At 38.9% G+C, this 24,753-nt stretch overlaps 1 protein-coding gene across 1 annotated transcript in view; it reads left to right on the top strand.

Moving 5' to 3' along the window:
- Positions 1-2,949: 2,949 nt before the first annotated feature.
- The window catches only part of khdrbs2 (KH domain containing, RNA binding, signal transduction associated 2), a gene marked incomplete at both ends in the record, with an annotated part of 63,403 nt that continues 41,599 nt past the window's right edge, over positions 2,950-24,753 (top strand). The window contains 2 exons of the mRNA XM_083923309.1: positions 2,950-3,040; positions 16,957-17,084. Of these exons, the coding sequence (XP_083779435.1) occupies positions 2,950-3,040; positions 16,957-17,084 (219 nt within the window). The remainder of the gene's footprint in view (positions 3,041-16,956; positions 17,085-24,753) is intronic.

The raw sequence follows: 24,753 nt of genomic DNA, 5'->3' as shown, positions 1-24,753 counted from the left end.
TTCTGTAAGTAAAGTAATTACCACTATAAGTATTCTCAATTTAATACACCTGAAAAGTACGTACAATTGTCTTATTCACTGACAATAAAGTACACATCACACTGAAATACCACTTTAAATACTGCAGAATTAGTATTTTTATAACCAGTGAAAAGTGCAATGTTTCACTTTGACCACTAGAGGGCTGTAAGAATGCATCAAATCCAAGTTGAAACACTGAATAGTTTCAATATTGATACATACAGTGTATAAGTTGAAACAGAGTGTCAGTCACAATCCTCTTTATCCAAAGTGACGTGCAGCAGTCTTATAAAAAATATTTTTTTCTCTGTGCACTGACAAACATCACTGTAAGCTATTTCCCCTCATCCCTATGTATTTTCCTCTTTCTTTAATGCCATGCGTGCACAGGTGAAGGAGCCCATTGTGTGTGTTATGTCTGCCTGCTTTAGTCTAAATGCACAACCAATGCCTACTATAGTATTACAAGATTAAACCTCAATCAAACTCATAATCATTATAACCATTAGTTACACTGTAACAGGGGCAGGATTATTATCTGTGGCTCCCCTTCCCTCATGTGTATAAAGTCTGTGTCTTCCCCAGTGCCATATTATATTCGTACCTTTTGTCGAATGTATCCAGCGGTTTTTCCCACAGTCGTGTTCTTGCCATCGAGCTTATTGTTTCCACGTTCAGTTGATAGTATTTCTTGTTTTGTTAAAGTAAGTGTAGTGTTTTTGAATTCTTGTTTTTCCAATGTTTTTCCCTCCTGGTTGGAGTGTCCTTGTTTAATTAATTATTTTGTTCATTTTGCCACTTTGCAGAGTGATTTTTGCACCACGTTCCTGTCGTCAAGCTAATAAATTCAGTGTTGATCCGTGAACCTCCGCATCTGAGTCCTCATTTCTGCCTGGGCCTGACAGTTACATATATGTACATATGACACACCCAAACAAACTACCTACCGTAACTTCACACTCATCTTTAATGTCAAGACACAATATAAATAGCTCAACATTTTAAAATAATGATTAATGGCAGCATGCTCCCACAGTAGCCACAATTAGATCTAGAACAAATAAAGCTCTTTATTTGCTCAATCAAATGCAATAATGTAGGGTAGAACAAGATTAGATGTTACAGGCAAATGCAGTTGCATCTCATTACTGCATATCGACAAGAACATCAAAACTGACACTCATTCAGCTCACATCAGCGTCTGTAGCCCTCCCAACAGTCTTTATGATTCTGATCAGAGCAGTTAGAATCAACTCTAAAGGTCAAGTGGAGTGAGAAGTGCTTAAATTGAATAGTGAGTAAAGTAAAGCAGCCTGCGTGGTTTAAGAATTCAAGTCAATATCATATATAGGACGCGAGAGAGGCATCTCATATGAGATGCATTGCTGAAACCACTGACATTGCTTCATAAAGACCTAATGAAGCATTCACTTCACACACATATCGAAACCTAGTGTCACATTATTCATAAAAAGCTTTTTGTGATTCATTGAGCCCCAAGAAGATAGCAAGTGAATGTAGTGGAGATTGATCTGTATAGTCTGCATAATTGCTTTACTGGAAAAAATAAGTAAATATGTAACATTTAGTGTAGGAGACTTTCTTTTTGTGTGACAGTGTAAGAATTGAAGGTCTTTTATTGTAAAAAGTGAGATTTCCATTGGGATGGGATTACAAGTTCAAATCCACAGGAAACAAGACATGAGAGCACTGATGTTGCTCCGTGATTCACTCCATGATACAGTCAGCTTTCTTCATGGATTATTTGACAGAGACGTATCATGACTTGTAACCTGCGAGCGTGCACAATGTTCTTCTGTAAAGGCCCCAAAGACACAAGAGCAGAAGGATTATAAGCCATTTATTGGAGGGTGCAGCATGCCATCACCAAAACCATCCAGAGAAATATCCATCATGCAGGAGGAGTGTTCAGCACCATGGTCAGTGACACAGCAACTGTACACTGGTCCCTCTCTACTGCTAGTACACAGTATACAGTACATTTATCACACTTATATACCAGCACAAGCTTCTCTAATAGGCCTAAAGTTGGGACTCTAATAGAAACTCACATGCCACAGTAGATAAAGGTTTGCCTCAGCTTGATGAGAAACTAATTGGATAAGAAATGTTTTTCTTGGAGATAGGGTACATTACTGGATTAGCAATAATTATGCTTTTCATATCATATCAGCAATCAAACTTCACTGATGGGTCTTATAGGGACTTGCAGTGTGACTGGCACTGGCTAACCACACAGTTACCTATAATGGTGTAACTATAGCTCTATCTGCTATGAGTGTTCTCAAGTGGATATTTGGATTTTTAACCTTCCTTTCGTGAGGGGCTATTTGCAACATAACAAGCACAAAACTTTCAATTAACCAACTGAATCTCCGTGAGTGAAGTTATTGCAGGGATTACTGTCAGTAACAATCGAGGGCAACCTCAACTTTTTTTTTTTTCTTATCCATTCCCCTCCGAGCACATCGCCCAATTGGTATGCGCTCAGCGGGGACCGTCTATGTTTTCCACCAGCGCCAGTCCCAAGAATATGGCCAATAATGATGCTGAGGGGCGGGGAGCAACGCGGTCTGCAGACCCACTGAGTCTGGGATTCTGGCGGGGTGCCGAGGAGAGGCAGCAGGCAACGGTGGCGGAGATGGGCTCACACCTCTGAATCACAAGTCAACCTCCAGTCGCTCACACGTCTGAGTCACAGCTCAACCCTCCAGTCAAGCATCTGGAAGACCCGGGACTGACTAGTTTTTTTTTCCCTTTTTTTTTTTGGAGGGTTTTTTCTCGTGGCGCTCATAGAGACTGGTAGACTGAAGCTACCAAAAAGCGGGAGCGGGAAGGTTTATAGTTGCATTCCGACGCTCAGCACTCCCGTCGCATCACCTGCTCGGAGGGTCCGCTGTGGTAATAATGCATCCAGATAAGTACTTACCTGAACTGGTGGCCGAGAAAAACAGCTTGGACCCCTCCTTTGTGCATGCGGTGCGCCTGCTTGCAGAAGGTAAGTCAGGTATTTTTTTTCAAGTCTGATTTACTCTGAGCTTATTTATCAGAAGCAATCCCCCTGTTCCCTGCAACTGGAAACACTATTGCGTTGCATTTTTTTTTAGTACAGTGACCAAATGGGATCTTATTTTAACACATTGCCCTTGACTCTTAATGCTTGAAGACGGTGAATTCACTGTGCTGTGTGCTCGATGGAGGAAGCTGCTCAAAGGCTTCAGTGCAGAACTTTTCCTGATGTTTTCTCCCATGGAGGGAAGAAAGTAAAGTGTGTGTAAAGTCAGATTCGTCTCCTGTTATTCTAGCCCGCTTCCCTCCAAGGTCAAGCTCTGGCACACAACAGCCAGAAAAATAAAGTTAAATTGTTCCCAGAGCAAACAAAGGGTGAAAGGACCAACCGCCTTAGTTATATGAAGTGGCTGGATTTGAAATGTATTGTGTATTTTAGGATATGTACAGTGGATTATCAGCTGTTGTCTATTCATAGAGAAAGAGCGGGATTGTGATGTGTGTATCAAACCAAAACAAGCTGAATGCATGTAGTCAGGAAGTTGGAGTTTTTAGTCTGTTATTTTTAAGAACTCTTCCTGAGACAAGTGTGATTCATGCTGAAATTGTTGAGTATAAGAGTCACCTTCTCTTTATATCACTACTTATAATAACTGATAACTCTCATCAGGGCCACAGAGGCGACCTAATGCCAATGAGACAGCTGTTCTACAGTCTTTCTTCTGATTTAATGAACCAGTATCTATAGGGGCCTGTGAACAGTATCTATAGGGAAGTATAATTAGCCTCAACCTACAGCATACAGTAGTTACTTAAGGTAGCCTTGGTGTTTTTCACATGTTATGAATGTGTCACTTTTGTATATGACACACAAAGCAAACCTATAAACTAAGCTCATGCTTATTTGGTCGACAGTTTTAAGCATTTCTCCAGTGCAGAGCCAGACTTTGTACTCTTAAGGTTTGAGTGTTGTGCTTTTGCGGATAAATGGATACTTTCATTCTGGTGAGCCAAGCTCACACTGACTGACATGACATTACTTACATTCAATACAGACAGAGGCAAGAAAAGGATCAGGAAAACACTTTTAATATACTTTCATTTAAGTTGCACAAACTACAGCTACATAAAATGTGTCAGGAAGCCAGAGGTTTATACAAGGGACCTTCCCTCAACTTAAGAATAATAAACTATAACAGAAAATAAAAACTATACTAGCATAATTTAGGAAAATACCACAAAAAATGATGACCAGTAGAATTGCACAAAATTTACAGAAAAACTAACCAGTATAGATTTGTTAATTTGATGATTTATATTTAAAAAATAACAAAAAACATCAATATATAGAAAATATTCACATTGGGCATTACCAGATTCTTTTCTGACAAGAGAATTAATGCCTATGCTTGTATTAAAACAGATATAAAATGACCAAATTAAACATAGACTGCTTTCATATGTTGACTGAAACCTTCAACAAAATCTCAGTTTAACATTTACTGTAACCTATGATCATCCGTCATTTTAAAGTAATGTTAAACTGTCTATTCATTCAGTTTATCATTTGTTCTTTCTTTCTTTGCGGCCAATTAAAACCCCAACGTCTTGGTTGAGCATTTATTTCTGACAGTTTTTGACATGTTTGTTAAAAGCACTGATTAAAATGCTCTGATTAGACAGTGCTTTGGTGCTCTCTGCCCCTTGAGCTTTTCGGTTGAAATGTGTTGATGAGACACCTGACAGTCCCACTCTTGTTGTGAACTGTGATGCAGATGGGATCATCTGTCACACAGTACGCTTTGCCAGATTTGTTCAAGGCAAACACACACTGCCAGGACATGAACAAAAAGTGTTGTCTTTATCGTATTTGCCGCGGTAAACATTGTTTATTTCATGTTTATTTAATTCAGTTAATGCAGTTTTTGTGAATTAATAACAAACTTGCAACTCACTTGCAGTTCCCCATATTATACAATAATTCTAACAAAATATATAATACTGTATACAAAATACAATGCATTGCATTGGATAATAATGCATTGCAATAGAATAGCATGTATCCAGTTTACAGGGTCAACCCAGAACAGTATGCATCATGCATAATACTGTAAGGGGTAAATCAGTATAATAAACTCTCAGATCAGACAGTCTTGAATTTATAACTCTAAAAATGTCATAATCATCTGTGGGCAGCATGTGAAATACTCTGTTAGTAATTTGAACTGCTTTCCCACAGTTGTTATCATTTTTGTCAGTCTATGCTCGTGGATAATGCAGATAATACATATCAGTGGACAGCCAGATAAACTGCTGTTTACAGATTTACTGTATACTGTATATTCACAGCTATTTATCAGTAAAAAGAAAAGCATGTAATCCTGCTTTATTCACATTATTCACATTTTTCACAATAAACAGCATAGCAGGAAATTACCTTGGTCTCGGTTATCAGCTCCATATTAATGAAGTGAATATGTGTTTGAATTATGTTGCCTTTATTTGTCTTTCTTTGAGCAGATTTAAAGCTGCTTCAAAGCTCTTCCACGGGGTGGGTGGGGATATGTCTCCTTTAGAGCAGACTTGAAGCATCTTATTTACTTTGATGGTGAAAGTAATAATAAAACAGTGATGATTATTTGAATAACTATATATATATATAGTTATATATATAAAATAAAATATATTATAAATATATATAATAAATATTAAATACAACATGTATACAACTTTATTTATTAGTTTTCAACCAGTATTCCCCCCAAATGGCTCCTTGTTGGACACAAAGAAAGCTTGTTTCATGCACGAGCCTAATGATTGCTAAGATTGTCATGAAAGTCGATTTCTTCATGTTTGACACTTTAATTTGCCTTTGACTAAATAACAGCTTCACTATTTTAGAAATGGGTTGAAGTTAGAGTCAAGAAAAAAAGGCTTTTAATGGATCCCACGGATTTCCCCACATGTCACATAGAGTAACGCTGCACGGAAACCAATGGGATTCCTAAAGGTGAAATGAAAAGCAAACAGAAGCAGAAGGGAAAGAACAATATTGCTTGTAGAGAAAAACAAAGGCATATGTGTGTGTGCTATATTTCCATTTTAAGGCTGAAAGGGACATCTCTCCACATTTCCTTTGCAATCACAAGATCTAGTTTACATTGTCACAGCGCGGTTTGACATGCTATGCAATATGCCCTCACAGTTGCTGCTAGGCACAGTGACAATACAAACAAATCTGCATGAGATTTGAAGGATGCAGGCTTCCCTGAATAGAAGATGAGTATAGATATGGAGGACAAACATGGTGACTCATGTCAAGTAAGGCGTAAGAGAGCAAAAACATCCTTACATCTGTTAAGTATTGATACTTGCCGACTGTCATGATTTTGCCAGTTGAACGTCACTTAGATATTTGGAGGTTCAACGTACTGTAATCTCACCAACAAGTTTGTGTGATATCTTGTATCACACAAACTTGTATCTTGTACTTGTACTTGATGTATCACTATGTAACCTGATTTCCTTCCTTGCTCCGGAAGTAATTTCCACAGTAATAAATATTTGAATTACATACAATTTACAACTTCTTGTAGTTACATTATATGTACAAACTGTGAATGAGAACAGCCAGGGAGCTTAAACTGCCTTTGTCATACAAGGGTAATGTACTATATAAATACTGTGAAAGTATCAAACTCAATCCACAAAGAAATGCACACAGCCTAAATTCAGAAACTTCAAAAACTTAAAAGGAGCCTTTGGGACTTCTGTATGGTTGTGATGTCACAATATATGCCTTACTATATTATATATAGGTAGAAAGTGATGCTACAGTGCTGTCACAGTCATCCCCTGGGTGCGATGACAGCATAGAAACGTCAAGAGCCCAGATGTAGAAGACCTGGAAAAGCTGACCAATCAGAGCAAACTGAGCAGTTAATTAAAGCTTTGGTCAATTTCTACTTGCACACAGTGTACTTGGGAGTACATTCCGTGGCACATACTTTGGGCTGATGAAAATGCTCAGTCACGGCTCTATCAAAAAACAAGCTCACATCACATTTTGGCAATGACACTTTAACCTTAATTAAAATTAGTCAGACAGTGCATGAGCCTGTGAAATGCATTGCATTCATTTTAGCCTAGTTTCAGTCAGCTGATAATGAAGAACTATAATTAGGTATAATGGTAACCTTCATTGAGTGACTGTTAAGGAGATATACAACTGACTCTGTACTCTGAATACATAAAGCCTTACACAAAATAATTGCTGCTTTTTGCGTGGTGCAGAATACAATCGATGTACAAATATATATTGCAGGAGCACTGACATACCCCTGCAAGTGGTCTCGTATTAAAAAGTCTTACATTGTTACAACTGATTTGAACTTAGCTTCGCCACAGAGTTATCTTGATCTTTACAAATAAGAATTATATTAGGAATAAGAATTAATTTGCATTTAATCTACCTCTCTTATTCATAAATTATTGCTCATATTTTCAGTGTATCCATTATGGCTGGTTCACTATAAAACAGTGATTAGGGCACTATTAGGGCATAGCAACAGATAAACAACAAACCATGTGTTACGACCTATCAAAAGGACACACAAATTACAATTCAGTAAAGTGAGACATTGCATTACATTTTCGCTCTTATCAGTGCATTGGTTGAATAAGATTACATTCCAAGGTCGCAAGCTTTTCAAGCAACTGAAATGAGTGGATGAGTCAAAGCAACAGCACTCAGACAAAAGATATTAGATATCAGATTATGTTACCTAGACCATCAAATGTTCACATATAACTGGAAAGTTCCAAGTAAAAAACTTTAAATGGGATCTTTCAGTCATGGGAAATGACAGGAGAAAAGGGTATTTAGAAAGTAGGTAAATTGGTAACTGTGGTTACCCGAGGTTACCTTGAATGATTGAAAGAAATCACTTTCTATTCACTCGTAAGCAGGATTGGCCATCGGGGCAACCGAGAGATTTCCCGGTCGGCCGGTGGCCAATAAGCTCAAGTAAACCGGCCGGCACACTGCCCTGCACCGCCGTGTGATGTTCATGACCGGCCCATTGAGTTAAAACTTTTCAGATTCAACCACGTTCCTGTGAAAATCTCAGAAATCTCTATAAACTGTAATAATGGAGAGTCCAAGCTTTATATACAACACTTGTTGAGTCTCTACATCTCACTTATGGTTGCTACAGTGTCACACTCACTCTCATTAATCCAGCCTACTGATTTTTGTTTAGCCTCCTATCTTGATCTAATTCTTTTTATTCAGACGTTACATAACTTTTATGAACACAAATATAAAATGGCCAACGATTGAATTTGTTTTTTGTTCATAAATAAATGTAGAATGGTCGGAGCAAAGCCTCATGGGAAATGGGAACTGCGTATTGCTCCAATGATCGCTCCGCGTTTATCCAATGAATGAATGGGGATGAATGAATGGCTGTCAGACAGAGAGAAAGAGGGCAAGGTTTAAGTAGTGGATTTTCTTACAGTGGAAAAGGAATCAGATTTACGTGTTTGATTTGTTCAGTTACACCTGAGGGGCTGAAAAGGCCAGAATGAAGAAGAAGCAGATGCCAGAGGAGAGTGCATCAAAATGGGATTTATTCTGAAACAACCAGGCGTCAACTAGTGATGCAGGTGAGTTGACAGGAAAACGGTTAGCTCAAGCTTTGACATTGTTGAGAATTAGCAAAACATTTAAGCTGAGTTCTTCATAGTTCCTCCTCAGTGGGGCGGTGTCGTCATATCACGGTCTGCACTGTGAGTCACACACACACACACACACACACACACACACACACACACACACACACACACACACACACACACACACACACACACACACACACACACACACACACACACACACACACACACACACACACACACACACACATACAGAGAGACACCCCCCTGTCCTGGTGGAGGGGATGGGTTGGGCCCGTTGTGGGCCGGTGCAGTCAGAATAGTCCCGGTGGATTTTTGTGTCCCACTCCGCCCCTGCTCGTAAGTGACAGATTTCAAGAGAGTGGTTTACTTAAATAATTTTACATTAACATGTGATATGTTGTTTGGTTACCTTGTTAGTTTGTTGTTCAGGCATATTTTTACTCTGTCTCTGCTAAAGATTTGTTTTAACTATTATACCACTGCATGGTGGTGGAGGCTATATGTGCTTTTTGTCCAACATACCAGTGATTACAGTAATCAATAAACAGCCAAAAAAAAATAATCCAAATTTAACAGCATATTTGAAGGTATATGTCATTAATTGGACTCTTTTGAAAATCAGCTCAACAGCACAGACGCGAAGGCAGCCACCACTGATAAGAATAGGCCTAATCTGCAAAGCTCCTTGATGTCTTTCTTTCAAGTGTTCAGCCATACAAAATATATTGCCTTTTGTCCCTTCATCCATCCCCTACCTAATGCTCATTTCCTCTTTATCAAAGCCAAATGATGCCTCTACACTGCTGACCCAATGAATTAAACAGTACAAGGTCAGTTTGTCAAATAACATAAGTGGTAGCTGTGATAATGTATAATGCTCATAGGTTCTGACATGGACAAGAAGTCAAAACAAACATATAGATGGTGCACTATACACCAACATAATTACAGGCACACAATAGTGCAAATACACACCTAAGTTATATCCAAATTGGTAGTCATATTAAAATGTGTTTAACAGCCAAAATGATGGATATAAAACACAAATACCACACTGTATTCAATTATTTCATGTATCCTCAGATACAATAAAACCTTCCTGGTAAATTACAGGTCTATATTATATGTTTAATTAAGTTGCACATAACATCACTCTGTGCATATAAAAGATAAGAAAAGATGTTATCTGCACCATGGACAATGTTGTCTACCGACGCTGAATTTGGAAAATGTTTTCCATCCTGTCTGGCTTATAAGTAATTGTGTTATATAGATGATAGTGGAAACTCTATCGTGATTAAAATGGGTATAATTTTCTTGCTTTTTAATATGTAATATGTATGAATAGTAATTCATTTTTCACTTTACTTTCCATCGCACATTAAGCAGAAAACTTGATGATGGCAGTATAATTACATTTAAGATTTAAAACTTTATCACCGTGTCAATGGCTGAACCGATTTTTTTTCAGTGCAGCTCAGTTAAAATCTTTTATACAGCATGTGGGCAAACAGTGGCGAATATATCCAACCCCATGCATTTACATTTGTGAGTCCATAATGACAAAGGACCAAGCTAATTACACATTCATTTTCCCCACCAGGTCCACTCTGCTAAACGGAACTCTATTGCCTATTTGTGTGTATGAGTTGAACAAGCAATTATGTATTGAAGAGTAATTAGATTGATTAATTTTTGCTCTCATTACGAAGTCGTTTTTGTAGATATACCATTCAGCATGTAGCAGAAATCAGTGAATAATTTAACTATCTACAGACTAATTGCACTCAATGAAGCTTTTGTGTTTTCACCTCTTACTGCAGTTGGTGTAACTGCCTACAGTGCGATAAAACACATAGCAATAACCGTCCAGGTGCACTGTGTAAATCAAAACATTTTGGCTGAGAGTTTTCATATCAACAAACAATATAATGACTCTCCAAACCTACAGTGATTGACTGTTTTAACATATTTTTTAGGGATTTTATTGAAAACATAAAACAAACAAGCGGTGTTCAGCTTTATCTTACCCAACAAAGCACAATCAAGCCAAAATATAAATCCCAGCATCTAATCCTGATAGAAGTGACTTTAAATGTGCTATTTCTAGCAGTTTACTATCTACAGTTTTTCTTTATTGTGCGTCCATCAGTTTGTAGGTTATTCAAGGTTTCCAGTCTTTCAGCCAGCTTTGCAAAAAAAGGTGAGCCAAGTGAAAAAGGGAAGGATGCTTACTGTATGCAATATTTATTTGTTGAGTTGGCTCTGTTGGGTGTGATGAGGTTCATCATTATGGTCTGTTTTATATTTTCATGAAATCCCTCTGTGGCATGACAGTGCAAGCATGTGGGGATTAATCAAAACCTTGTTTTAAAACTCAATTTGAATGGATTCATCAATCTGCTCTATCAATGTAGGACTGTATTTTAGTGTGTGACTTTTCTCTGGATTCATGTTTCTCTACAGATCCATCAGAGAAAAACAATATCCACACCCAAGTAGTGTAGTGAGAGACAATTTGATTTCGACCAGCATCATCTCAGAGTTGAAAGCATACACATTTCACAAAGTACAGGCTTAAGTAGCATGGACTCTATGGCAAACAACTGAAAACCAATAAAGCTACGATGTGAGGATAAACATCCAAGCAGTAAACATTTTATCTCCAACAAATGGTGCAGCTCCCATTTTCTCCTCTTTATTGAACTGCATACATGCTATTTTGTACTGATAGGACATTTATGTTTATGTTATCATTTTAGCAAACTATACTAGAGCTTCTTGTGAATTTTAGATGTCCCTGGGGTCCGTTTCACAAAGCAGGTTTAGTCTGTTAACCCTGAAATGAGTGAAACTCTGAGTTTTCCGTTTCACAAAGGGAGGTAACTCAAACCAGAGAAAGAGGGGTAACTCTAGCCTGTTTCACAGAGGGAGGTAACTTAAGCTCACGGTCAGTTACCAGTTACCATAACATCCTCTATGAACCTAACCTGCTCGGGACCAGGTTTTGTTCAGCAAACCTTGAGTTTCTCTCTGTCTCCGCCCTCTTTCAGCCACACATAGTATTTGATTTCCTCATTCATTCAGTCAGCACTTGAGTTTTGACTTAGTATAGTTCTGCTATAGTTCCGTCTGTTTTCTGAGAAATCAAAAAAATCATTAAGTAGGCCTGCATTAGAAGTTATATTAGGTGGTGACTATTTTCACTAGCATGGCATGTCCTTTTGATAATGATCCCGTGAATGAAGGTGCAGCATTACTGCGCAGAGAATTAAATATTCGTCAGGATAGATGTTCTTGCATTTCCAGACGATTATCTTTTTGAGCGGTACTGTTTCACATCACAGTCCATCATTTACATACACAACCTAATCTGTCCTTACATTAACAACCGAAGTCATGCTCTCACATCCCAGCAGATATTGTGTGTTTTTTATACAACATATAAAACAGCCACTTATGGTAATATTTACTTAACAATGAAAAACATGCTCAAAATGAGGTACCCCCATGAGATTGTGCCGAGGTTTTACCTGTGTGAACAATGTTTTTATGTTTATTCTTAAGCTGCTGCCAAGTGCGCTTCTCCCCCGCGGGAATGCACCTAAATGAAATAAATGAATAGGCTACCACTCAAGCAGTTTCCCCTGCGATATAATTGTGATTGCAAAGGACTACATTAAAACTGACGCACTGACCTGAGCAGCAATGTTCTCCTGCACCGTCTCCCTCTCTTTTGCTGCTGCAGCGGTGTTACACTTTCGGCGAAAAATGTGCTCAAACTCACCGTATGAGCGCATTAATATTTCCAGTTCCAGTGGTAGCGTAGCCCTATTCTTCTCCGTTGCCATGGTGACGCGTCAAATCAGGGCTCCATTGATGCTGTCTTGTTATACTTGTGGCGCACACGCTTAACTCCAGATTAAACTACTCTGAGTTGATCAAACTAACGCAAATCTGCTGTTATGAAACTGAAAACTCAGAGTTTCCTATCTCAGAGGAGATCAACTCAGATTTCAGTGTTAGACTCAGAGTTTGTTGAACCTTCTTTGTGAAACGGACCCCTAATAAACAAACTTCAAAGTGTTCCTCAGTCAGTGTTGATGCTCTGTGTTGCTGTACAGACCTAAGCTATCTAACCTTAAACCATGACAGGCAGACTGCACACATTTTTTCTTTTACAGCAACTCTACAGTTGCACACATTTATCTGGTTGCTGCCCAGTAAAACCACGGCTCCTTTTATAATTCTTGGCTGCTGAGCACCTCCACTGAAGTAGTTTGGGCAGCGCAACAGAGGGGATCAAGAGCAAAAGAATAGTCGCTGAAAGTGTTTTACTCGTTCAGTTTCCCCAATGAGATTTTTTTTTCATCCTGTGTGAGGACTGAAACTAGTGACCTTCAAAGCACATTCTCGCTCCTATGATCTTTAGGCTCCCATTACTCCCTGCCACATATTTCACAACGAGGATACTGGTGTGAATGTTTCCTCAGATTTCATTGTTGTAAGGTCATTTTCCTATTTTTCCTCTCCATTTCCTTGTCTCTCATTCTCTCTCTCTCTCTTTTTTTTCTCTCACACACGATCTTCTTCTGAGTTCACTGGCAGGCTGCAGACCAGAATAGGCGTTTCCCATTATGCACGGGCTAGGAAAGGGCTAGATCATTACTTTACTGAAATTATATTAACAGTATGCCCGTTTGAAAATGAATGACTTCACAGTGGAAACAAAGTCCAAATCCCTCCCACATGCAGAGGACCCCAATGAATGATGAGACCTGGAAACATCATATGCTAATAAAATGAAACACACAGGAAAATGTACTCAAATGGCCAAAACTTAAACACACAAAAAGTCCTCGAAATGAAAGAACAAAACACAATACGCCCGCTACAATGATACACAGAAGCATTTTCTCAGTCTCAGGTGCAATGTTTTTTTGACCCATACCTCCACTCAGACCTCTTCTGTATGTGGGGTACTTCTGCCTTTGCTGATCATTCTTTCTTACTGGAATATTACAGTAGTATGTTGTTTCTAGCTGTTTGCTGAGACGACTTGTACTTTTGTTCATCTCAAGAGGACAGTCTCATCTGCAACCACGCTAGCAGATCTTTGAGCCCTAGTCCCCGCGCACACAGCGGATTTTGTTAACAGGGTTTTTACCTCCTTCGTTCTCAAAAAAGAAATCTGTCCAAATGAATACGCAAAAATGCATCAAAGTGCTGTCAAGAATATTCCAAACCAACAGGGTGCGACATGTTGACCAATCACGCAAAGAAGAAGACGACTGCCAATCAGAAGCCTAAATAAAAGCTTTTAAGGCTACATGACTGCAATGCGGCTGCTCTGTGGTGCATGAAGATGCTGCTGTTGTGAAAACATTTAGAAGCAGCATTATTTTGGCCACGTCTGCCATTGCACAAAATGTTGATTCATTTGTGATGTATCACAAAGGAGATAACGGCACACACTCTAATGTTACAAGTCAAAAAACAAACTAAAAATCTTTTTCCCAATGAAAAAGATCTGTTCTCCCTGACGTAAAAAGCAGTTTGTGTGTGAAGGAAAGGCCAAAACCCATATAAAAAGCTAAGACCCTGAGACTGTTTATAAACTGTGGTGCTTTGAGCTAAATGCTAATGTCATCATGCTAACATGTGTATCATAATTTGCTAAATAGTTCTGAATAATAAGATAGTATGTCATTTTGCAGGTATTTAGTCACAAACCAATGTCTTGGACAAAGTAAAATGACCTGATGATGGTACTATAGCGGAAAGGTCAAGGGATAAGTTCAATTAAGTACAATCCATCCTCCGGGGACCATGAATGGCTGTACCAATTGTCATGACAATCTATCTATCATTTGTTGAGATATTTCAGTCTATGGTGGACCGACTTACAGATTTTGACATCCCCGGGCAGAATCCTTGTATGTCCAAAACCGCTGTTTCTCAGAAATGTAAGGTTTTGCTGACAGTTTGAGCATCCAATGGTGTTACAACATTTAGTCCCATGCTCTTCAAAGTACTTTTCATTGGTTAGAACTTTATAAACCAATAGCACTGATTTATGAAGAAAAACAAAAATGACAAAATATGGATGTACAAGGTTCCACCAGACAGCGACAATTTATATTATCAGCTTGTCACAATAGTTCCCTGTCTATTATACTGTAAATAAAGCCGAGGAAAAATGCTTGTGTTTGCACACCACAGCCTGTTTGATTTATGTCCTCAGGCAAGAACATGCTATTTTTAAAAGGCACATTTTATACACTCATGCTTTGACACCTGTCTTGTGTAAAGTATCGCATAAGCAGGTGTGAATCAGCCGTGTTAATGGGAATAAAAGGTCAGAGGGGTATTTCAATCCTGTTTACCTGTGCTTCAGCAAGAGGTTTCAGGCACAGTCTGCACTCAGAGGCAGGCTAAGGTGGTGTTCACAGCGTTCACTGAGTTTACATGACACAGTCCTTTCAATTACAGCCTCAGTGTTGGAAGTGAAAATACACTTGTTAGTGTATATCTTCAAAATAAGCTTGAATAATTTGATACCATTATAGTGTCTTTTAGTTGCTCCCGAAAGCAGTCCAGAAAAATAATGAACAAAACTCTTTCTTCAGTAAATATTAGTCAGTTCAGGCTCTTCAATGTGACGCTAACTTAACTCAAAAGGCATTTTTAAACATTCACTCTTATTTTGACGACCTCTACTTTTTAAGGATGTTTTGCTGCTTCGTTAAGAGTCAGCTCATAGAGAAAATGCAAAAAAGCGGAGACAGCATGTTCCAATTTAAACGATCTTTCTCGGACAATCGGGCACAATCAGAGAGATTGTGTCAAGCTGGAAGAAGTGTTCATTTCAGGCTGTTGGAGTTTGGTCTTGGTAATTTCACAGACAATAGCAATATCAAACAAATGACCTTAATGTACAATGTAAAACTGAAACCACAGGCCATTAGGAACTGCAGTGAATGAATGTTGGAACTGTCTGAAACAGAGGGGTCATTAAGCTGGAGTTATGGATATCCGGAAGGTCAGATCAAGGAACAGTCTCAGAAGGACCCTTTGCTGGGAACATCAACTGGAACACTTTTCTAACAAGGCAATATTATTTCCAAAAATACTAAATTTCTGAAATGTTTAACATGAATTTTAAGGTCGATTCAACCACTAATGAGGATTATTCCTGTCCGTCGGCAATCCCCTACCTAACTGAATTAATTCAAGTTGAATACTTCTGCTCTGTAGTGAAACGTCTGATTGGCTGAAACCATTTTTAACTTCATAGCTTTGTTCACTGGCGGTTGACAGCTCAGATAAGGGTGAAGTTCACCAGACTAAATGAACTCTTGAGTTTTTCAAGAGCTAGAGGAGTTTTGTTCAGCAACATCTTTTATTGTCCAGTGTGTTACAGGCTGATAACTGTAATCCCAGTGTGTATTAATTAGCATCAGAGGAGGATTCCTGCTAGGTGGATAATGCATCACAAGTGTTTTATATAAAGTGCGATCAAGAAAAAGCACTTGTTCAGGGTGTTCCTGTCCAGCTGGACCGGACAGTTAATATCTACCTGTCATCACTCATCTTATTGCATTTACCAAGACACAGAAGCACTATTGGGTCACTTTGCACAAGATTTGCCCATATTTGAAATTATTAGTAGGAATACTGCAGTTTGATTAGAACCAATGATCTGCAAATATGATGTTAACATGAGAGATCACAGATTCAATCTTAACCACCCCAACTGATTTAACCCAATAACATTGAGTGGGTTTTATGTTAATCTGCCATCTGCACAAGCCCCGTGGTGTGTGGGATTCAGAGACTGCTGACAGCCCTCAAGAGCTCAGTTTGCAGCGAAGTGAGGCACAGCAAGCTAAGTGTGACTGTTTGCCTCTGTTGTTGTTTTGATTGGAATTACTGGATCATGAGATTACAGGGCCCGATGTTAAAAGACTTAGAAGGAGTCAGCAGGATAATCTCATATACTTGAAGTTTGCAATGTAAGCATATACCTGAGACAAAAAATAAATAATCAGCAAAATAGTTGCATTTGTGCCCGGCCTGGTTTGTTTGTCATGCTGCAGCTGGCTCCAAAGCAGACTTGAAGATGCTGACTGATGCTTTTTCAGTTACATAACAAACTAATTATCTCCTTATCTGTTTTGTTTTTATTATTTTGTTTTGCCGCAGAGATCGAAAAGAACGAAGGTGATGAGTTGAGGAAAGATGGTGACACGAAGAAATACCTAGATATCATCAGCAATAAAAATATCAAGCTCTCTGAAAGAGTTCTCATTCCAATCCAACAGTATCCAAAGGTAAGAGACACAACAGCCACAAAACATACTGCTCAAATTTAGGGTCTTGTTATTATGTTCTGTGGGAAGAAACTGTGAGTATGTGTGTGTGTATGTGTGTATGTGTGTGTGTGTGTGTGTGTGTGTGTGTGTGTGTGTGTGTGTGTGTGTGTGTGTGTGTGTGTGTGTGTGTGTGTGTGTGTGTGTGTGTGTGTGTGTGTGTGTGTGTGTGTGTGTGTGTGTGTGTGTGTGTGTGTGTGTGTGTGTGTGTGTGTTTGTGTCACTCTTGCTTCACCTCTGAAAATCCCACTCAGCCTCAAAACAAGAGAAAGTCACCAGGCAGTATCTGCCTAGTAGTGATGTAGTCATCGAAAAACAAAGTTTTTAGTGCACCAAAGCACTCAAGGGTACAGTGAAGAACACTACATCTATGACCATAAATCACAGCGTGACACAGTACGCCTTATTCTGACTTATGAAATGTCAGTAGTGACAAAGTTTGAAATGTAACCTAATGAGTCTGCTCCATCAGGCAGCTGAGCAACAACACGCAGCTGCTTGTGGAGAACCAAAAGACTTTACTGCTGCTGTAATCACGGAAACCTGCTCCACTGACTTTGCATCCATACATTCAGAAAAACAGGCAGCTAAGAATAATAGCATCAGTGTAGCAACACAGATTGAAACAGAATACATTTCGATAAAGTATATTGATTATTTGCCCTGCTCTGCTACTACAGTGTGTACTGCGTTTGTTTTGTAAGTGGTAGACATTTAGATCACTAGGGAATCCTTTTATCTTCTGTAAATATTCCTCATTTTTCTTTCTTATATATGCGATATATCTCTGTGTCCAGCTGTCGTACAATGTTGCATTGTAACCATTTCAATTCTTATCCGAAAATATATGTTACTGATTTTGTGGACGTGCTCAACGGATGTACAGTGCTGAGATAAAGCCTGACATCCAGCCATTTGCTCCTCTCCTGCTATCTGCGTGTTATCGTTCTAAAATCGCATCACTACGGGAAACAACAACAATCTCTGAGCTAGCAGTGTGCATTTAGCTAGTCTGTATCCAACCTGAGGTTGCAGTTGCAGGACTAAAACACCTGACACAGCCATCGTCAGTCTGAGTTGATTTACCACATCTTTGAAATCTGGCAGTGGCATGTACTAGTGACATTGACTTACTGCTCCATTTCACAGGAGCTTCTGTGATAACGGGTTAATAGGTTTCTGCAAGAGCAACATATGGCTAGCAAATTGTCTTGGGTTTTAGCAAGTTCAGGGAGCTCCTCCACAGCTGAAGCATATATAGGCAGCCTTCCCCTTACGATCAAATTTTGTTTTCTTTTAGTAAAGCTCTCACCACAGAGTTGACATACATCCTTTAATGTTCTTTGTGGCATTTTCTTTTGTGGGGAATGATGCATTTTAATGCCAGGGCTCCCCTGCAATTGTTCCATTAAGATAAATTCCCTCCTAATCGGCTATTTTGCAGAGGCACCGTTGCTGCATTTGGAGCAGATCTGAGCACTGCTCAAGGTAATTGTGATTGGTTTAAATAAATGTTCCCTTATTTTCCCTCTGTGAATTGAGGGTTTTGATCCTTTTACAGTATTTATATGGTATTTCAACCTGCTTTATAATTAAAAAGACATCTCAATTTTTATACAAAGTACTACAGGACCTTTAATTAATATTCACCACAACTGTTTTTTTCATCTAATGAAAATAAGGCTATATGATAATAGAATTGGTATCCATGACTAGCCAAAGACTATTCATTTTAAGTTCCCATGAAATAAAACTTCCACTCCAATGTTTTTTTATGTTGTTTCCCTGGGTGTAGTGAATGCCAAAAACCCTTTTTTTGGTAATGCATCTTATCTTGGATAGTGCCATCTCTTTAAATCTTCCATCCACCAAATCTGATGATAGGTTTTGGTGTGACCTTGCCAGGGCCTCCTATCATATAAAACCTGCAGGGTCTGTTTGCAACAATATTGCTATCATCATCAGCACTCTCAAACATAATGGTCGAGCGCTGCTCAGCTCTCTGACACCTTTTGTCTCCAAGCACTCTTGTGAAAGGAATAACTTCTGGTCACTTTTCCTCTTTTTGTCGCTGCAGGTTTGAGTGCTCAGTGAAGGACTTTTGGAGGAGTGATTCTCAACAAAAAACTGACAGTGTCCATTTTTCAGGCTTTTGTCCAGCACACTCTCGAATCAAGTTCTTGCCCCAATGTCTTGTTTCATGATCACAAAGCTATTTTATTTCAGCCATACAGTGTTTTAAATGTAACTTATCTGCCTAGATAAGAACTAGAGAAAAAAAAGGTTTCAGGAGGGCAGAGCAACATTTAACTATGCCTTAGGAGCACAGGTGCTGTGGTTTAGTCCAGTGAGCCCCTCAGGACACGCCATAGAAATCAATTTGCTGTTTTTTCTCCTCAGACTAGTGTTGAGAAAGTAATTAAGCTGTGTTCAGGAAACTCCTCACTCTATTAAATATATTTCAAATTTATAATAAAAGCTAAATTAGACAGTTTCTTGGGAACAAAAGAGCCCCAGTGACTCAAGGATATCTTTCTGTCCTTGTGGTTCTGCCTCATTAAGTGCATTTTCTGCCTGAAAGTGTTACTTTCAGGCAGCGTGCGAACAATATGATAGCTTTCGGGGGGGGGCTCACTTTCAGGAAGGCTAGCGTGTGCCTCAAAGAAAGGACTGACTGTTGTTGCAAAGAAACATTAATAACTGCATGCATGTATGCCTCTTACCTTTATGTTAGCACATCTGATATGTAATAACCAGTTAATTACCACATCACACCAACACATGGGTATCAAAGCCAAACATCATAGTATGATACAATATGGACTAAAACAGTTTACTGCGGAGTGATGTCGGCTACTATATTCTATAGTTAAGCATCAAACATAAGACATGGATATGTCAAATAACAAAATAGCCTATAAACAAACAAATGCATGAGCATTAAATCATAAGCAGAGCACGCAGACTGCCTACAAGTGATCGAGTCCTCATCAACATCAAACAGTTAGTTACCCATCACATATAGATGAGCACAATGATTGCAGCATTGGCTCAGCACATGGCTGTCTTCTTCAGGTTTCTGTCCAAATTGTGCTTCAAAATTGCTTCCTTAATGTGAACACTTTCCTTGAATTTCCAGCACACATGCTGTACGTATGCAAAACTAGGAATAAACATTTTGGTAAATGGCTCTCTCAGAGACTTCAGGTAATGTTTGTTAAGTATGGATCATGCTCTCTCAGGGGGTTTGGGTTAGGATCAGGGCCGCTGGATGGGGATGCTGAGAGAAACTCAGTCTATATAATGACATATTAAATACTGGGCGACATTCACAGTTTTTCCTTTAATTTGAATGGCCAGGACAATTCATATCTAATAGTTGTAAAAAAACAATTTACAACAATTATAATGAACGAAATAAAAACGTACAACAAACTTGAGCACCAACATACTGTAAACAGCCACAAGCTATACAGACAGAAAAACTGAAAAAAGAGGGAGAGGTGGTGAAATGCGATCCCTGACCAGATTATCATAGTTTATCAAAATTGTGAGGATACAGGCATTTTATACACAAGAAGTATATAATACCAACCAGACCCGCATTCAACCCATTCATATAAGCTTTCATTGTGTTCTGCACTTTTAACAGGGACCCCAGTCTGTAGGGTAGTTAATACCACAGAATTATACAGAGTTACATTAGGATTCATGAACAAAAAGAGTTTTTTTTGTAATGTCTCCCTTGTGACCATAGGGTGCTCACTCTCTCCATGTCTCACAGGATGATTGGTGCCCAGATGTCTTAAGTCCGATTCAGAAATATGAAAAAAATTCCCCTAACACCCATATAAACACCTCAATGTGTTTGCGCCTCATATGCAAGGTCCGACCTGCTGCAAGTCTACATTGCAAGATTTATAATAATGGAGTAATACATACGATAATAAACAAATAAATCCTAAGTAAGCCACAGATACTTGTGTACTATGCATATAGCCTATACCTCAGTAAGAAAGGGGAAAACAATAGAAGTTTGAACTGTTTTATCACTTTATGTTTTTCACAACTGATTTTAGGGGGTGTTGCAGCTCTATCAGCACCGCTACTTCCCCGTGTCCTTTGTGAGGATAGATGTGATGTGAAGTAGCATACACACACAGACACCTGTACTTGAGACTCAAATTAAGCGGCAATATCTTATTCAGCAAATTATGTGAAGCTAATTTATTCTATGGAAACAATTTCCTCTTGGAGACAACAAATTGGGAGTAAAATTAAATTATTGTAGATATAGTTATCTATTGTATTGCTGGCATGTCCCAGGAGGACTCAGCTCCTGGCTAATTAATTAAAACCAGTGTGGACCTGAGAATCACTGAGGTAGATTCAAGAAAGGTATTTGTGAAACAATATACGTTATGACCGTAAACAAACAAAAAAACAAAACACATGCAAAATACACGCTCAAAATCCTGGGGTCCGTTTCACAAAGCAGGTTTAGTGAAAACTCTGAGTCTGTTAACCCTGAAATGAGTGAAACTCTGAGTTTTCCGTTTCACAAAGGGAGGTAACTCAAACCAGAGACAGAGGGGTAACTCTAGCCTGTTTCACAAAGCGAGGTAACTTAAGCTCTCGGTCAGTTACCATGGTAATATGCTCTCTGAAACTACTTTTCTCAGAAAACCTTGAGTTTCTCTCTGTCTCCGCCCTCTTTCAGCCACACACGGTGTTTGAGTTCCTCATTTACTCAGTCAGCGGGCGAGTTTTGGCGTAGTATAGTTCTGCTATAGTTCCGTCTGTTTTTTCAGAAAATCATTGCAAAAATCAGTCATTATAAGTTATATTAGGTGGCAACTATTTCACTACCATGGCATGTCCTTTTGATAACGATCCCGTGGAGGAAGGTGCAGCATTACTGCGCAGAGAATTAAATATTGGTCGGGAGATGATTATCAGACCGCGCATAGACGTCCTTAATACACTGCAGCCATAATTACAAAATGAAGAAATGGATCTTTTGAGCAAGTTGAATGTATTTGATTTAGTGTTTCCTAAATATAATCCCAGCTTTTCTTGCAATTCATAGGTTCAAAAGTGTGTGCTCTTAATTGGGTTACCGGTATATAAACTACTCCTATAGGTGGAAACAACAGCCTTCTGATCCAGAATATCATCTATAATGCGAGGGGGTGCATTTCACGGCAGGGGTTCTGAATACGGCACAACATCGTTTCATGTCACAGTCCATCATTTACATACACAACCTCATCCTTCCTTACATTTACAACATTAACAACCAAAGTCATGCTCTCACATCCCAGCAAATATTGTGTGTTGCGCTGCGTTTTTTTTGCAAAAGGGAGTTTTTTATACAACGTTTAAAACAGCCACTTACGGTAATATTTACTTTACAATGTAAAACATGCTCAAAATGAGGCATCACCATGAGATTGTGCTGAGGTTTTACCTGTTTGAACAATGTTTTTATGTTTCATTTTAAGCTGCTGCCAAGTGCGCTTCTCCCCCACGGGAATGCACCTAAATTAAATAAATTAATAGACTACCACTCAAGCAGTTCCCCCTGTGATATTACTGTGATTGCAAAGGACTACATTAAAACTTACGCATTGACCCGAGCAGCAATGTCCTCCCGCACCGTCTCCCTCTCCTTTGCTGCAGCAGCGGTGTTACACTTTCGGTGAAAAACCTGCTCAAACTCTCCGTATGAGCGCATTAATATTTACAGTTCCAGTTGTAGCGTAGCCCTCCCCTTCCCCGTTGCTATGGTGACTCGTCGAATCAGGGCTCCATTGATGCTGCCTTTTTTTACTTGTGGTGCACACGCTTAACTCCAGGTCAAACTACTCTGAGTTGATCAACCTAGCGCAAATCTGCTGTTCTGGAACTGAAAACTAAGAGTTTCCTATCTCAGAGTAGATCAACTCAGAGTTCAGGGTTAGACTCAGAGTTTGTTGAACCTGCTTTGTGAAACGGACCCCTGGTTGTGTGTAATGAACAAAATAGTGCCAGCTCTGCAAAGTAAGAGAGGCAGTGCAGTCCAGAGGGATGGAGCAACAACAACAACTTCTGTGACCTAACTGCAGAGTCAGCACTCTACAAGACACTGCAGTGTCACTATCTTAACTATCTTGGTAACACTGCACTTTCGGTTAATGGTAATTAGACGACATGAGGTGGCCCACAAAAAGGATGAAAAAAGAAAGGGAAGAAATGCCGAGCTTGTAAAGATGAGTGAGATGGAGCACACATCAGCAAATACCCCACAAAGTCCTAACCCATTTCTTGTCACAGCCAATTTGACACAGAAATGAAATAATATTCAATGTCTAAATAAGACATTATTTCCTGCATATTTATCCAGACTTTCTGATGATACTGTGTAAGATTGCATGTTAACAGATCAATTACACCTTCAAAAAATAAAAAAACAAATAAACATTTTGTTTTGGGCTAGAACAGAGATAAACATTAATATTGGACTGCTATGACTGGCTACACAGATATGATTTCACTGACCAATATATTTGACTGTTCACTCTGACACCTTGCCCTGAGAGGCACAAACTCATTGGTTTTATTGGTACCTCACTTTGTGTCACAGCTATTTTCTCTCGTCTACTATTCAATAATGTCCAGTCTTACTGTCTGTCACTGGCGGCAAAATATAAAATGTCATAAATCAGTTCTTTCATGTTTCAGCAGTCTTAACAGTGCTCACTCGTGCTTACAGCTGCCATCTTGCTGCGACGTAATTAAATGCAAAGTAATTAAATTATTACTTGGGAGAATTCTTCCGCATGGCTTTGGATTTGACGACGTGACACATGGAAGATTAATGTCCTCTGACAGTTAAACAACCAGTGCTGATGAAATCATTCTTTATCGTACACTGATAGACACATGCTGTAGGCCATTGTCACTGAAGACATATCATAGCAGGAACAGCACATTGTTCATAATATTAATGGCAGCTGCATTTCATTGGCCAGTTGCAGGGCTCTTGTACTGTGCACGCCGGTTTACTGGCACATGTTAATGTAAAGTCATGTTAATGTTATTAGTTTCACCTGTGCCTCTCCTGTAATGACAAAGTGTCTGCTGAGAAAAAAGGCATGTTTAGTCCTGTTCAGTGATATCAACGTAACAAGCTGAGACGTTAATGTTAATCACTTTTGTTTCAATGCAACAAGAGAAATTGACAGATTGATTTCTTTTTTTTCCGTGTCATTGACATAAAGTGCCCAACCCTCATGGTTGACCCACATTTCTGTTTCAGTGTTCAAATATTACATTATATTTCATTCAAGTAATTTAACTTGTTACTGTATTAACTGTATATAACTACAAACTGGCATCACCAGACAAAACCATTAGGTCAAGCCTACGCAGCATATTGTGAGAACATCATTTTATTGTACTTATTTGAGCAGGGGCTACCAGCAACATGCAGTTTGAGGCAATAAAAGATTAAACAGACAGTTTTAGTGTATACAACATTGTTTGTATACTAATAAACACTGCTATGATAATATTTCCTAATGGCTCAGGATGTAGAGTAAGACTCCTTTAAATCACAAGGTTGGCAGTTGTCTTTGAGCAAGAAACT

This window comes from Echiichthys vipera (assembly GCF_963691815.1).
Source record: "Echiichthys vipera genome assembly, chromosome: 11".
In the NCBI taxonomy this organism is placed as follows: Eukaryota; Metazoa; Chordata; class Actinopteri; order Perciformes; family Trachinidae; genus Echiichthys; species Echiichthys vipera.
Note: the sequence above shows the minus strand (reverse complement) of the source record. Positions and strands in the feature narration are given on the sequence as shown.